The sequence below is a fragment of the Drosophila ananassae genome, chromosome 3R (genome assembly GCF_017639315.1).
Source record: "Drosophila ananassae strain 14024-0371.13 chromosome 3R, ASM1763931v2, whole genome shotgun sequence".
NCBI classification, from domain to species: Eukaryota; Metazoa; Arthropoda; class Insecta; order Diptera; family Drosophilidae; genus Drosophila; species Drosophila ananassae.
In genome coordinates, this window is record NC_057930.1 from 5,783,066 (window position 1) to 5,795,817 (window position 12,752).

The following is a 12,752-nucleotide window of genomic DNA, read 5'->3' on the forward strand; positions in this document are numbered from 1 at the left end:
TTTGGGAAATCTTATCCGATTTGCAAAATTTTATTAGGATAATTTTCTTAACCTTGTTGTTTTTGAAGCTAGAATGATGGGACTGTGTACGATTTCCGTTTTGGGCAATCTAATCCTATGTTCATAAGAATCGGGCAACTATATCCTATACCTGCCATATAACTGAACGATCGGAAATGGCAAACCTTTCTGTTAATTTGTTAAAATAATTTGGTTTCCCACAACTACGAAACAATTTTGGATTTTAAATACATTTTTAGGCAAATTTTTAATTAAAATTTTTAAACTAACCAAATTGCAAAACCTTTGTAAATTAAAAATACGTGTAACTTCAGAGCCACTCGAAGTTATCGAAAAATTCTTTACGTCTTTGGAAAGGTTTTTAATTATTCCACCTTCTTGAATGTCAAAATCTATAGAGTTAAAAAAAAAATGAGTTTCGAGGTTTATCCTTACAATTAAAGTATTGCTAACTGTGTGAATCGCCTGTCCAGAGGTTACTTCCATATATATATATATTCTATATATTATGCGTTCTGTTTTAAATAATTGAAGATCAATATATACAAAAAAACAACTGATATCATATAAAAAAACCTCTTGACGAGGTAAAGTACCGGTGACGAACCTGCATGCGAAACCCAAAATATCTGATATCAATTTTAGTGACGAAAATATGCTATATAGGTGTACAAAATTGCATATAAAAAATATTCTTGTTCGGCACGTGCAAGAAAAACAAAAAAAAATCAGTCACGTGCCGAACAAGAATATTTTTTATATGCAATTTTGTACACCTATATAGCATATTTTCGTCACTAAAATTGATATCAGATATTTTGGGTTTCGCATGCAGGTTCGTCACCGGTACTTTACCTCGTCAAGAGGTTTTTTTATATGATTATTATATATATGTCGTATATAGTTGGCCGATCGTTCTGAGAATTTCACCATCAAATCCAGTTTCTAATAAATATGTTGGAAACAACCCCAAGAATCTTTTAAAAGTCAAAGTTGTGAAATTTCCGATCGTTCAGTTCTATGGCAGCTATAGGATACAGTCGGCCGATCTCTTTGAAATTTTGCATAACGAATTAAATTGCCCAAAATGAAATCCGTAGAAAGTTCCTTCATTCTAGCTTAAAACACATGAAAGTTATTCCAATTCCGATCGTTCAGTTATATGACAGCTATAGGATATAGTCCGCAGATCCTTATGCAATTTGATACATCAGATTTCTTTGGACAAAATGGAATCTGTACCAAGTCCTCTTTCTAACTTTAAAAACACCAAAGTTATGCCAATTCCAGTCGTTCTATGACAGCTATAGACTTATATACTTATATACTGCCTGAAAACAAAAAAAGGATGTGTGCAAAGTTTTAACTCGATAGCTATAAAACTGAGAGACTAGTTTGCGGAGAAACAGACAGACAGACCGGCAGTTGGACATGCTCATATCGATTCAGGAGGTGATCCTGATCAAAAATATATATATACTTTATAGGGTAAGAGATGTCTCTTTCACTGCGTTGCACACTTTTGACCAAAAATAGAATATCCTCTGCGATGTTTATACCCTCTTGACGGGGTAAATTCCAGATGATGAACCCGCTGAAACGACAAAAATTTCGACTGTAGCCGTCCTTTTTTGTTTAATATATTTTAATTAAAAAAAAAAATTTTAACAAAAGCAACACATACATTTTCGTTTGGTAATTGCTAAGATTGAATCCTCGGCTCAGAATCATTTGTAAACTCTCTAGCAGAAACTTAAAACTGCAAGGGTATAGTAACTTCGCCTTCGGCAAAAGTTACCTTTATCGTTATTTTTAATGTATTTAAGTAAATCGAATTCATTAAAAAAAGTATCTCAATTAATATATACATACTTCTTTATAAAAAAATTTAATCTACAAGCAAGTTATGAATTTTGGAATAGTTTTATTTATTCTTATCCTAAAATCTTGTAAGACGATTTTTTACATTATACCTTTTTAAAAATAATAAATTTTATCGATATAAAAGGCGAAAGCAATGGAGGACTTAAAAGCCATGCTGAACTAATTCGACAAGCTACTAAGGCAGATAAAAAGATAATGGCTCTGGCATTTAACATCACAGGGTTTGCAAATAATAATTTACAATTTAAGAAAAATTATGAGAACTTAAAGAATCCATTAATAGAGAATTACACCAGTCTTCACAGCAAACTCATTCAAATTCGAGAGTTCACATTTTATAACAAAGAAAGGATTGACTTAGAACAGAGCATTGTGTTGGCACTTTTTAATCAAAAGCTTTCTCTTTTAAAACAATGCAATAAATTACATCAGATGCACCGAAAACTTTTGATCTCAAAATTAACAGATTCTAATTCAGCAAAACATGAGACTTTAAAAAAGATAGAAAATGAGTAAGTAAAAAAATAGTATTGTTTTGCTTGCTACACTATGCTATTTGGATCGGGTTATCTTGGATTCTAATTTAGGCTAACTGTTCCGATGCACCAAATTTCATAAGGACGACTATTATATGCTAAGCTGCCGTATAACTTGTCAATTGAAAATTACACAACTTTGCTGTTTTTGAAGATAGAAGGTTGGGATATTTCCGAGTAAATGCTATTATCCGATATTTTCGAAATATGTCCTAGGATATAACTACCACCTAGCTGCAAGGGTATATTAAATTCGGCTCCGCCCGAAGCGGTAAAATATCTTCATTCACATTCTATTCCATCTCTTTGCTTTTTATACCCTCGCAGAGGTTATTATAATTTTGGTCAAAAGTGTGCAACGCAGTGAAGGAGACAACTCCGACCCTATAAAGTATATATATTCTTGATCAGTATCGCTTCCTGAGTCGATATGAGCATGTTCGTCTGTCTGTTTCTACGTAAACTAGTCTGCCAATTTTTTAATTTAATTCTAGCTTAAGGTATCGAGTTGAAACTTTGCACACATCCTTTTTTTGCTGGCAGTGCTGGACCGATCTGGTTTGGTCGACTATATCCTTCCATATCTTCCATATAACTGAACGATCGGAAATTGCACAACCTTGATATTTTTAAAGATGCTTGGGGCTTTTTCCAACATTTTATTAAAAAATTGATTCGATGGTGAAATTCTCACAAAGATCGGCCAACTATATACGATATATATACAATAATATAAGCTGCTAGCTAACTGCAAAGGCATATAAACTTGGGTCCGCCCGAAATTAGCTTTCCTCTCTTGTTATACCCTTGCCGAGGGTGTTATAATTTTGGTCAAAAGTGTGCAACGCAGTGAAGGGGACATCTCCGACCCTATAAAGTATATATATTCTTGATCAGGATCACCTCCTGAGTCGATGTGAGCATGTCCGTCTGTCCGTTTCTTCGCAAACTAGTCTCTCAGTTTTAAGGCTATCGAGTCTTTCGAAACTTTGCACACGCTTTATACACAAAATAATTCGATATGTCAAATTTCATAAGGATCGGCAGACTATATGCGATCCACTATATAGCTAACAATATAAGATGCGTGGCGCCACCTAGCGGACTGCGACTCAACTGCAAGGGTATATAAACATCGGCTCCGCCCGAAGTTAGCTTTCCTTTCTTGTTTTAATTTGCTTTTATTTTGCAGTACTTGTGGATCGAATTTAGCAACGGCTGTAAAATCATCTCATATTATTGCTAATACTACACCGATTACTTTGAATTCTTCCACGATTATTGCCCAAGATCATTCATTCAACGACTTCTAAAAAGAAAACAACAATTGAAACATTTTCCACAGAGTTTCCTCTTACCATAAGTTTTGCAGATAAAGATGATGCGACGACGCTATCTGAAGTTTCTGATTCGAAGGAGGAATCGGTAATTTTTATTCTGTTATTTTATTCAGGAAAATATATAACAAATATTAAAATAAACTACTTTACTTTAAATGCTTTTCTTGGCATAAGTTTAAACGAAAAAAGCAAAAATAGAACCCGGGTGAGCCGGCTCCAATGCCCGACGCTCTTGTCGGCACAACAGCAAAAAGTGACTACCCGGGACGTAACCCAAAATCTAGTATATCAGCGGAAAGACTGACTGAAAGCAACACTTAACAGTTTTTAAGTTCATAGTCCCCGTCGACTATGTTTAAAAATTTATTGTGTGCCGAAATATTGTAAAATAATTTTGCATGTATATCGTAATTTCGATAAGAAGTGACACACAATATTTCTCGGAAAGGCAGATCGTAGTCCAATAACAGGTCTCCTGAAGACTTAGTAGGATTTTCCAAAATGTACCGCTCCAATTTTTATGAGGATTTGTTCCAAATGTCTTAGAATCTGAAAACCGTTAATTCGTACCTGTTCCGCTTTTCGAGAAATCGTATTTTAAGTGTTGTTTTGTCTAATGTGGAGTTGTCTTTAAACGGCTCCCCACAAACGTAGGTCCAATGAAAAAAGAGGCTTCAAGGGCCTATGGCCGTGGCAGACGGGCGTTTTATTCTGAAATTTCTTAATTAGTTTCACAATACAGAATCTTAATCTAAATCTTATTCTTACCGCAGTGTGCCCTCCTACAATAAACAAAACAATGAGAAGGCACTTTTTCGGCGGCATTCACTTTTCCAAAATCAGTAGGCCCGTACTTCAAAGGGCCAAGCTATCGGATACTTAAAAAATACTAGATCCTACCAAATACTAACTCTACCTATCAATCACAATGTTCGACCGTCGACATCCCCGACCCCGTGAAGAACCGCTTCACTTAAATCCAAAACTGCAAGTTTCGAGACGGGACGCAACATTATCCGAGATAAGACATTATCGTTCACGCGCACAGTGGCGCGTCTGACAACTCCATCAGCTCCGCTGTAGACTCCCTCCACGATACCCTTGCGCCACTCTCGTCTGGGCAAGGCAGGATCGCAGACGAAGTCCATATCGCCCTGGCGGATGGGCTCCGTTCTCCGGCACCACTTCTCGCGGCGCACAAGCGTAGGCAGGTACTCCATGACCCACCTCCTCCAGAAACAGTCTCGCAGCATGCTGGCAATCCTCATGCGGGCAGCTCCGCATCCAATCCAGGCGTATCCGGCAGGTTAGCTGCTCCCTTGAGCAGGTCGTTTGGCGTCAACGGCGCCTCTTGGTCCGCATCCACCGGCAAGTGGGTGAGCGGACGCGAGTTGACTATTTTTTCCGCTTCTATCAGGAGACTCTCCAACACATGGTCCCTCGGCGCGACTTCCTTCAGGGTATGGCGCAGCACTCGCTTGACGCACTGCACCATCCGCTCCCATACTCCACCCTCAGACGGGTTGGATGGGCAATTAAACACCCATTCAATACTCCTGCTGTATAACTCACTCTGTATCCTCTCCGTCTCGAACACATATCCAATCGTCTGGCCTCCCTGTCAGCTCCCACGAAGTTCTTGCCGTTGTCATTCCGCAGTTTCCGTATTGGCCCTCTACGGCAGACGAAGTTCCTGATCACTATTATGCAGGAATCCGTTGACAGGTTATGCGCCAGCTCCAAGTGAATCGCCCTCGTCGTCAAGCACGTGAACAGGGCGAACCCACGCTTCTCTCTGTGACAGGCAACAGTCACCAGCAGTGGCCCAAAGTAGTCCAGTACAGTATACTTGAATGGCCATCCCCGCTTCCAAGCGATCCTCTGGAAGGGGTCCCATTATTAGCGGCATCGGCCGCGTCCGTTGCTACTTGCACTCGTTGCACGACGAGATGACATCCTTCAGCAATCGTCTCAACTTCGTAACCCAGAATCTCGCTAGGATCTGAGCAATCGTCGCTGCCAAGTTTTGATGCTTCATATGGTCGTGGAAGTGTCTGTGTGACAGTATCACAGGCCTCCTCGCACTGTACGGCATGAACAGCGCGGCATCAACTCTGCCATAGACTCGCTGAAGTCCATTTTGGTCCACGTAAGGCGCCAGACCTCGAATCTCGCTCGAGCTGGCGACGTCCTTTCCGCGTTCCGCCGACCTCATCTCGTCGGGAAACGATTAAAGTTGGGCCTGCCTGACTAACAGGTTCTCCGCGGCCTCATACTCCGTTGCAGTCCATATTCCTCGAGCTCGCTTCTCTGTTTGCGGCACCGCCGCGCAAACCTCAGGACCCAGGCGGTTGCCAACAAACTGCTTGTATCGGCGGTGGGTGCTGCCGATCCATTTCAGCACTGTTCTTGAGTTCGTCCATAACACCGTCTCACTGATGTCCACACTGTGCTCCTCCTTGACAGTGTTCATCACTCTGGTTCCAACGACCGCTGCCTGCAGCTCCTGCCGTGGAATAGACATCGTTCTAACCAGCATCCTCGTACGTGGCCCTCCAATAGGCCACCGCCGCGAATGCAGATTGACTTGCATCCACGAACACATGCAACTCGATGGTTCGAACTGCTCCACGCCCAAAATAGTGGCGAAGTCATCGGAACTGTCCCACGGCGTCCATCTCTCTGGGCCAGGCAGCAAAGGCTCTGCCTATCTCCTCCGGCAGTGGTTCGTCCCACTGGATCTTCTGCCTTCAGATCTCCCGCAGCAACAGCTTTGCTGTAATCATCAGGCAGCAAAGGAAACCCAATGGGTCGAACGTCGACAACAGCAGGCTCAAATACTCCCTCTTTGTAGGGACTCGATCTCCACTTAGAACGCTTTTTGGCACTCGATGATACTCCACGTTGAACCTGAAGTCATCCGTTGCTACCTGCCAATGCATTCCAAGGATCTTCTGCTCAACCTCACCCCATCCGACGCTCTTGACCTGTCCAGGTGGTCCCAACGCCGCTTCCACGATGGGTGAGCTGGATGAAATCTGGCATAATTCGAATCCAGCCTCCGCATGTATCTCCTTCACTCGGGTAGATACCGCAATAGCTTCGCTCTCCGTAGCGAAACTGTCCACGTAGTCATCGACGTAATGGTGGTCGATGATGGCCTTGACCGCCCTCGGATCTGAATCCCGAAACTTCAGGGCATTCACCGTCTTCACGTAATGCGCAGTGCTCGGCGAGCATGCTGCTCCAAACGTCATTACGTTCATCTCGTACACATCCGGGTCTCGATCATCGTTACCATCTCTCCAAAGGAATCGTTGGGAACATCGATCCTCGGGTCGGATCAGCACCTGGTGGAACATCTCCTTGATGACACCGCAAACTCTGACTGCTCCTTCCCTAAAGTGGAAGAGCACGGCTAGCAAGGGCTTGTAGTGCTGAGGCCCCTTGTCCAGCGCCGAATTTAACGAGGTTCCTCCAACCTTGGCTGCAGCATCAAACACAAGCTGGACCTTACCGGGCTTGTTCGGGTTTTCGACACCAAAATGTGGCAAATACCACAGCTTGTCGCTCTTCACCGCGACCTCATCCGGCTGGAGCTTCCTTGCATGTCCTTTGGACACGTAATCCTTGATGATCCGATCGTATTTCAGCGCCAACTGCCCGTTGCGCTTCAACTTTTTCTCGACGTTGATCAGCCGTCTGTGCGCCATATCGTAGCTCCGTGGCAGCACAGCGCGGTCGTCCTTCCAGAGCAATCCCCTTCCAGTCTGGTAGCGACGCCCCACTTTCACCGTGGTGTCTTCGAGGATCCTTTGGGATCCGGTGGCGCAAGCTTCACACCAAAGCTTTCCATCTCGAAGTAGTCCTCCACCCTCTTTTCCATCGTATCATCCATTGACACGGCTAGAAGGCAGGACCTCGGTGACGGCGTAGTTGATTGTCCACTTACCGGCCCAAACACAACCCATCCAAGCTCGGTTGCGGCCGCATACGGTCCCTCTCTGGCAAACTGCCTCGTCCTAAGTGGCAATCCCAAATGTCCATGGTCCAGTCCGATGAGCAACTTTGGCACCACGTTGCTGTAGGGCCTTATCGGCAGTCGCGAATCCTTATGCACGCCCTGGACATCTCGTCGACATAACGTCTGCATCGGCAGACTCAAGCTCGATACGGCGTACACGTTCCTCAACGGGTGGCGAGTGGTCTGACTGCTGGTTTCCTCCGTTGTGGCGCCTGAAACCACCTCGCTGCTCCGGCCATCTGCGCTCTTCATCCGCTCCATGTAGGGCTGCCCTCCAAATACAGGCAAGTCCGGGAGCCTCCTTGGCCCATTCGCTCCTTGGGATCCATTCGGCGTCATCGATGCGAAGGATGCAACATATGACGATGCAGTTGAGCGTTGTGAATGCTCCCGCCCGGTAGCACGAATCCATGCGCTGTCTGCGCAGCATTTGTAGCGCACAGTGGATCCACAGGATGATTGCTACTCATTAGCAATGGCGGTCCACTCCAGGATGGTGGCAGCGTGCAGGCTGCATCGACGCCGCTATGTGGGACCGGCCCGACCCCGTATGTTGAGGCCTCACCGCTCGATGTGGCTAATGACGGTTCGCTCCAAGATGGCGGCTGCCCCGACGCTCCACTGATGGAGCCATTTGCGCTTGGGCCAACTGCGACTGGCGCGCGATCGGCGGTACTCACATTATTCAAGGCTTTAACCTTCTTCAGCTCGTTCTCCAACGCCGTGATCCTTTCCAGCAGGTACAACGTGAGTGGCTGGCCCACCTCCGGCTCCGAACTCGCAGCTGTGACAGCAGTACTCCTTGGTTGGGACGCTACTGTAGTCACCGTTGTGGCTGGGCGAGAAATGGCCGCCGCCGTGGTTATATTCACCTGCGGCCGGTTTCCACCACTCGCTGGCTGCTGATCCGCACGCGTTGTTGTAGGGGTGGCATCCCCTCCGTTCAGCCGGGAACTCTTCCTGGAGGACTGCTGCATCTCCAAATGGTCCAAATATGGCGCTGCCCCAGCGCTCCAAAATGGCGGACCTGTGCCTTCTGGCCGCTGATGCCTGGCGCTCCTTGCGCCTCCTGACCGCTGGCTGCGTCTCCCTGTCGCTGGCTGCGACTCCGTCTTTGCGGTGTTCGGCGCTGGCTGCGACTCCTCTACTCGTACGGGAATTGCGCTCCGTGCGCTCCTGGCAACTCTTTAGCTGGTCGTCAAGCCGTCCTGCGAAGGACTGCGAATAAAAGATGTTGTTTTGTCTAATGTGGAGTTGTCTTTAAACGGCTCCCCACAAACGTAGGTCCAATGAAAAAAGAGGCTTCAAGGGCCTATGGCCGTGGCAGACGGGCGTTTTATTCTGAAATTTCTTAATTAGTTTCACAATACAGAATCTTAATCTAAATCTTATTCTTACCGCAGTGTGCCCTCCTACAATAAACAAAACAATGAGAAGGCACTTTTTCGGCGGCATTCACTTTTCCAAAATCAGTAGGCCCGTACTTCAAAGGGCCAAGCTATCGGATACTTAAAAAATACTAGATCCTACCAAATACTAACTCTACCTATCGATTACAATGTTTGACCGTCGGCTTTTAATCATCGAAGCATTTAATCGAAAAAAAATTTGTTTTTTAAATGTATAACCCCGACTCGAAATTATTTTTTTAGAAGGATTTTGATACGCTGATTCCAAATCTGAACTCAGAATAGCTGCATCACTTTAGGTTTGCAAGATATTCTAACCTAATAGTGCAATGCAATGCAAGCAATCTAACTTATGATAACGTAAAACTCTTGTTTTATTTAACTAAGATAAACGATATTTCCTCCAAATTTGTCGGCGATTTCAAATTGTTGCTTCTTATAAACTGACAGGAGACAGCATCAGCCATGTATCCTTGTCCATACTGTTTTATTTCTCTCAATGATCTCAGAAATTGTAACGTACAAAAAGAAAACGATAACTGCGTTCCAAACTGTAGTTCTAATGTGGAGAGTTTGGAGAAAAACAATGTTTTGAAATTGAAAACATAAAATTTTAACTGTGCGGAAAAAATAAAAAATATGTTAAACAATGTCATAGTACCCCCCTTATTTATTGAACATGAATTGAATATTCTCATGGGATTTGTCAATTATATTTTTTGAAAGGGTTTAGTACCTCTTTTGGGAAGAGATAATGCATTGATATGGCCCCAAAAATTGAATCTGATTTCGAAAAATTATCATGGTGATTGGTTTGAGGGCAACGCCTGTAGAATACTCCTAAAAGAGGCGGACAAGCACATGGATCGCAAAATTTACAAAGATGTTGGATCTCTCTGTATGGTGCCTTTCATAAACGCTTTCAAAGCTATGAATCAAGTAGTTGATCTTTGTTTCGCATGCGGTAAAGTAGGAAAAGGATTAAAAACTAACTTGGAAAATTTCTTTTGATGCTCTGAATATAATCGAAGACATTTCTGAAACCTTAAAAATATATGTTCTGAGATCACACATTGAACTATGCGTTCAATTGATAGAACATAGAAAAGGACTGTGATATTGGTCGGAACAATGTGGAGAATCTCTTCACCGCGGATTTTTGATCAATTGGGAAAGGTATAAAGATTCTATTCAAAGTGAATCGTATGGTTCAAACCTTCTTAACGAAGCTGTAGAGTTTTCATCGCTTCATATTTAAACTGAATATTAATTGATTTCGCACTTTAACTTTACAAGCCAATCATAGAACACAACCATTTTAAAAAACAAAAAAATAAAACCAAAAAAAATTGATAAAATAAACTTAAAAAACAAGAAAGGAAAGCTAACTTCGGGCGGAGCCGAAGTTGATATCCGCTAGGTGGCGCCGCGCATCTTATATTATTAGATATATAGCGGATCGTATATAGTCGGCCGATCCTCATGAAATTTGGCATATTGAATTATTTTGCCCAAAGAGTAATCTGTACCAAGTCCTATCTTTCTTACTTAAAAAACACCAAAGTTATACCATTTCCGATCGTTCTATGACAGCTATATGATATAGTCGGTGCAAAGTTTCAACTCGATAGCTCCAAAACTGAGAGACTAGTTTGCGTAGAAACCGACAGACAGACAGACGGACAGACGGACATGCTCATATCGACTCAGGAGGTGATCCTAATCAAGAATATATATACCTTATAGGGTCGGAGATGTCTCCTTCACTGCGTTGCACACTTTTGACCAAAATTATAATACCCTCTGAAAGGGTATAAAAAAAAAACGAAAAAAAGGAGCTAAATAAGCACTACGTCCACGTCGTTGACTCTGGGTAATGCTGAATGCGGTACATATACCCTATAATATTGTTCATAATTTACGTATAAACACGGAAAAAATGTATATGCGCCCGAATATGCCAAAAAAACGTGTTTTTTTTACTTTTAGCGCACCAAAATCCTTCTAAAAAAATATTTTCGGGTTATACATTTTTCAAACAATTTTTTTCGGAAAAAAGCCTTAAAATTCGATTTCTGAAAAGCAGCTCAGGTACGATTTAACGGTTTTCAGATTCTAAATCTGAAAGACATTTGGAACAACTCCTCATAAAAGTCGGAAGTGTGAGCCGGTGCGTTTTCATAATGGAAGAGCACTTTTTTATATTCAAGTCAACATTATGAAATTTTGTTGATCAGTTGACCAAAAATAAAATTCCAGAAGCGACACACAGATCTCCGATTAGTTTGTTATTAAGAGTCCGCTATGCTAAGACGGAAGGTAAAATTTGCATCCCAGCTGAGTTCCCTTCATGATCGGACGAACCAATATGTATATAATATAATAATATATATATAATCTTTAAATAACAGGGATTTAAAAATCATAAAATAATGATAATGAATTGATTTGATTTTGTTAATGATTACTTTCTTTGAGCGAAAAAATAAAAATCTGGAATAATCATTATTTTGCTCAGGAATATCACTCAATTTAAGATTGCGGTCTATTATTATATATTTTACATATTAGGTCTATTATTATACATATTATATATTACATATAGGGAATTTAAACTTGTTTGTGCGATTAAGTCTTTTAATAAGACAATCTCTGCATCCATATCAATGACCAACTGAGATAGATGAGATTGATTCGCAGTTTAGTAGTCTTCAGTAAGAAATCCATTGTTAGTGATGTGCTTGTGACGAATAATCTTTCGCATAATCAGCCGACAATTATGCAGCCGCTCATATCTCTGGCCACCCCAAGGGCAGGACCTGGGAAAAATTCGGTTTACGAATTTCTCAGTGAGCAATTGTCCGATATATTCTCCGTGGCATCGCTCCAAGTGATACCACCAGACCAATTCGTTCAAACCCCCCTAAAAATCACCCAACGGGGTTGCAGTTTTAGTAACTGCGGCACCGAAACCCTTACAGGAGACCCCTCCATCGAAACATATATTTGTTTCCCGTCTTGCCCCTGATACTTTTGAGATCTTTCAAAATGAGCGTGCCCATGCAGATGTTCAATACGATTTGTTCTGTCATTTTTGGGAAGAGAACATTTTCGGAGAAGTAAGGTGAAAACAAAAGTGATTAAACCTGTGGCAGTGAAGCTCTTCCAAGCTCTATTCTGATAGTTCTTCCTTTGTGTTCAAGCATTGAACACGATAAAAATTCCAAACATAGAATGTAAGAGATCGGACCCATGTGAATAAGTGTTGAGAGGAGCCCCGTAAATACTCGTGATACTCCAATGAGTTCTGTTTTAAAACTGTTTTTATTTCACACACTTCTCTTACAAGAAAGATACATGAAAATCTTAAATCTATTTAAAACTACTTATCAACGGACTGCACGCTGACATGGTATGTGACCCTTTCTTAAGTGCTTCAAGTGCACCACATAAATATTTGGTTAGACTGCAGGAGATCGTCTTTCAAGCCATGCTGTTAATCACTTATTCACATGGGTCCGATCTCCTACATTCTATG

General features: G+C 42.3%; 2 protein-coding genes across 8 annotated transcripts in view; one reads left to right on the forward strand and one right to left on the reverse strand.

The window, feature by feature from the left end:
* Nucleotides 1–12,752, reverse strand: part of LOC116655386 — a 70,269-nt gene that overhangs the window by 45,355 nt on the left and 12,162 nt on the right. Inside the window, exons 1-3 of one of the 7 annotated variants that reach the window (XM_032453246.2) lie at nucleotides 9,204–10,524; nucleotides 4,550–9,146; nucleotides 4,455–4,492 (exon numbers count right to left, since the gene is read on the reverse strand). The exons of 5 other annotated variants lie outside the window; for them this stretch is intronic. In XM_032453246.2, coding sequence (XP_032309137.1) covers nucleotides 6,532–7,494 — 963 coding nt within the window. In that variant the 5' untranslated portion in view covers nucleotides 7,495–9,146; nucleotides 9,204–10,524 and the 3' untranslated portion in view covers nucleotides 4,455–4,492; nucleotides 4,550–6,531. Of the gene's footprint in view, nucleotides 1–4,351; nucleotides 4,493–4,549; nucleotides 9,147–9,203; nucleotides 10,525–12,752 lie in introns of those variants that run through there. One more of the 7 variants, XM_044716078.1, reaches the window with a different exon arrangement.
* LOC116655387 lies at nucleotides 1,880–3,926 on the forward strand. The gene is made up of 3 exons (XM_032453248.2): nucleotides 1,880–1,970; nucleotides 2,030–2,417; nucleotides 3,634–3,926. The coding sequence occupies exons 1-3, from the start codon at nucleotides 1,928–1,930 to the stop codon at nucleotides 3,752–3,754; spliced, it is 552 nt and encodes a 183-aa protein (XP_032309139.1). The 5' UTR covers nucleotides 1,880–1,927; the 3' UTR covers nucleotides 3,755–3,926.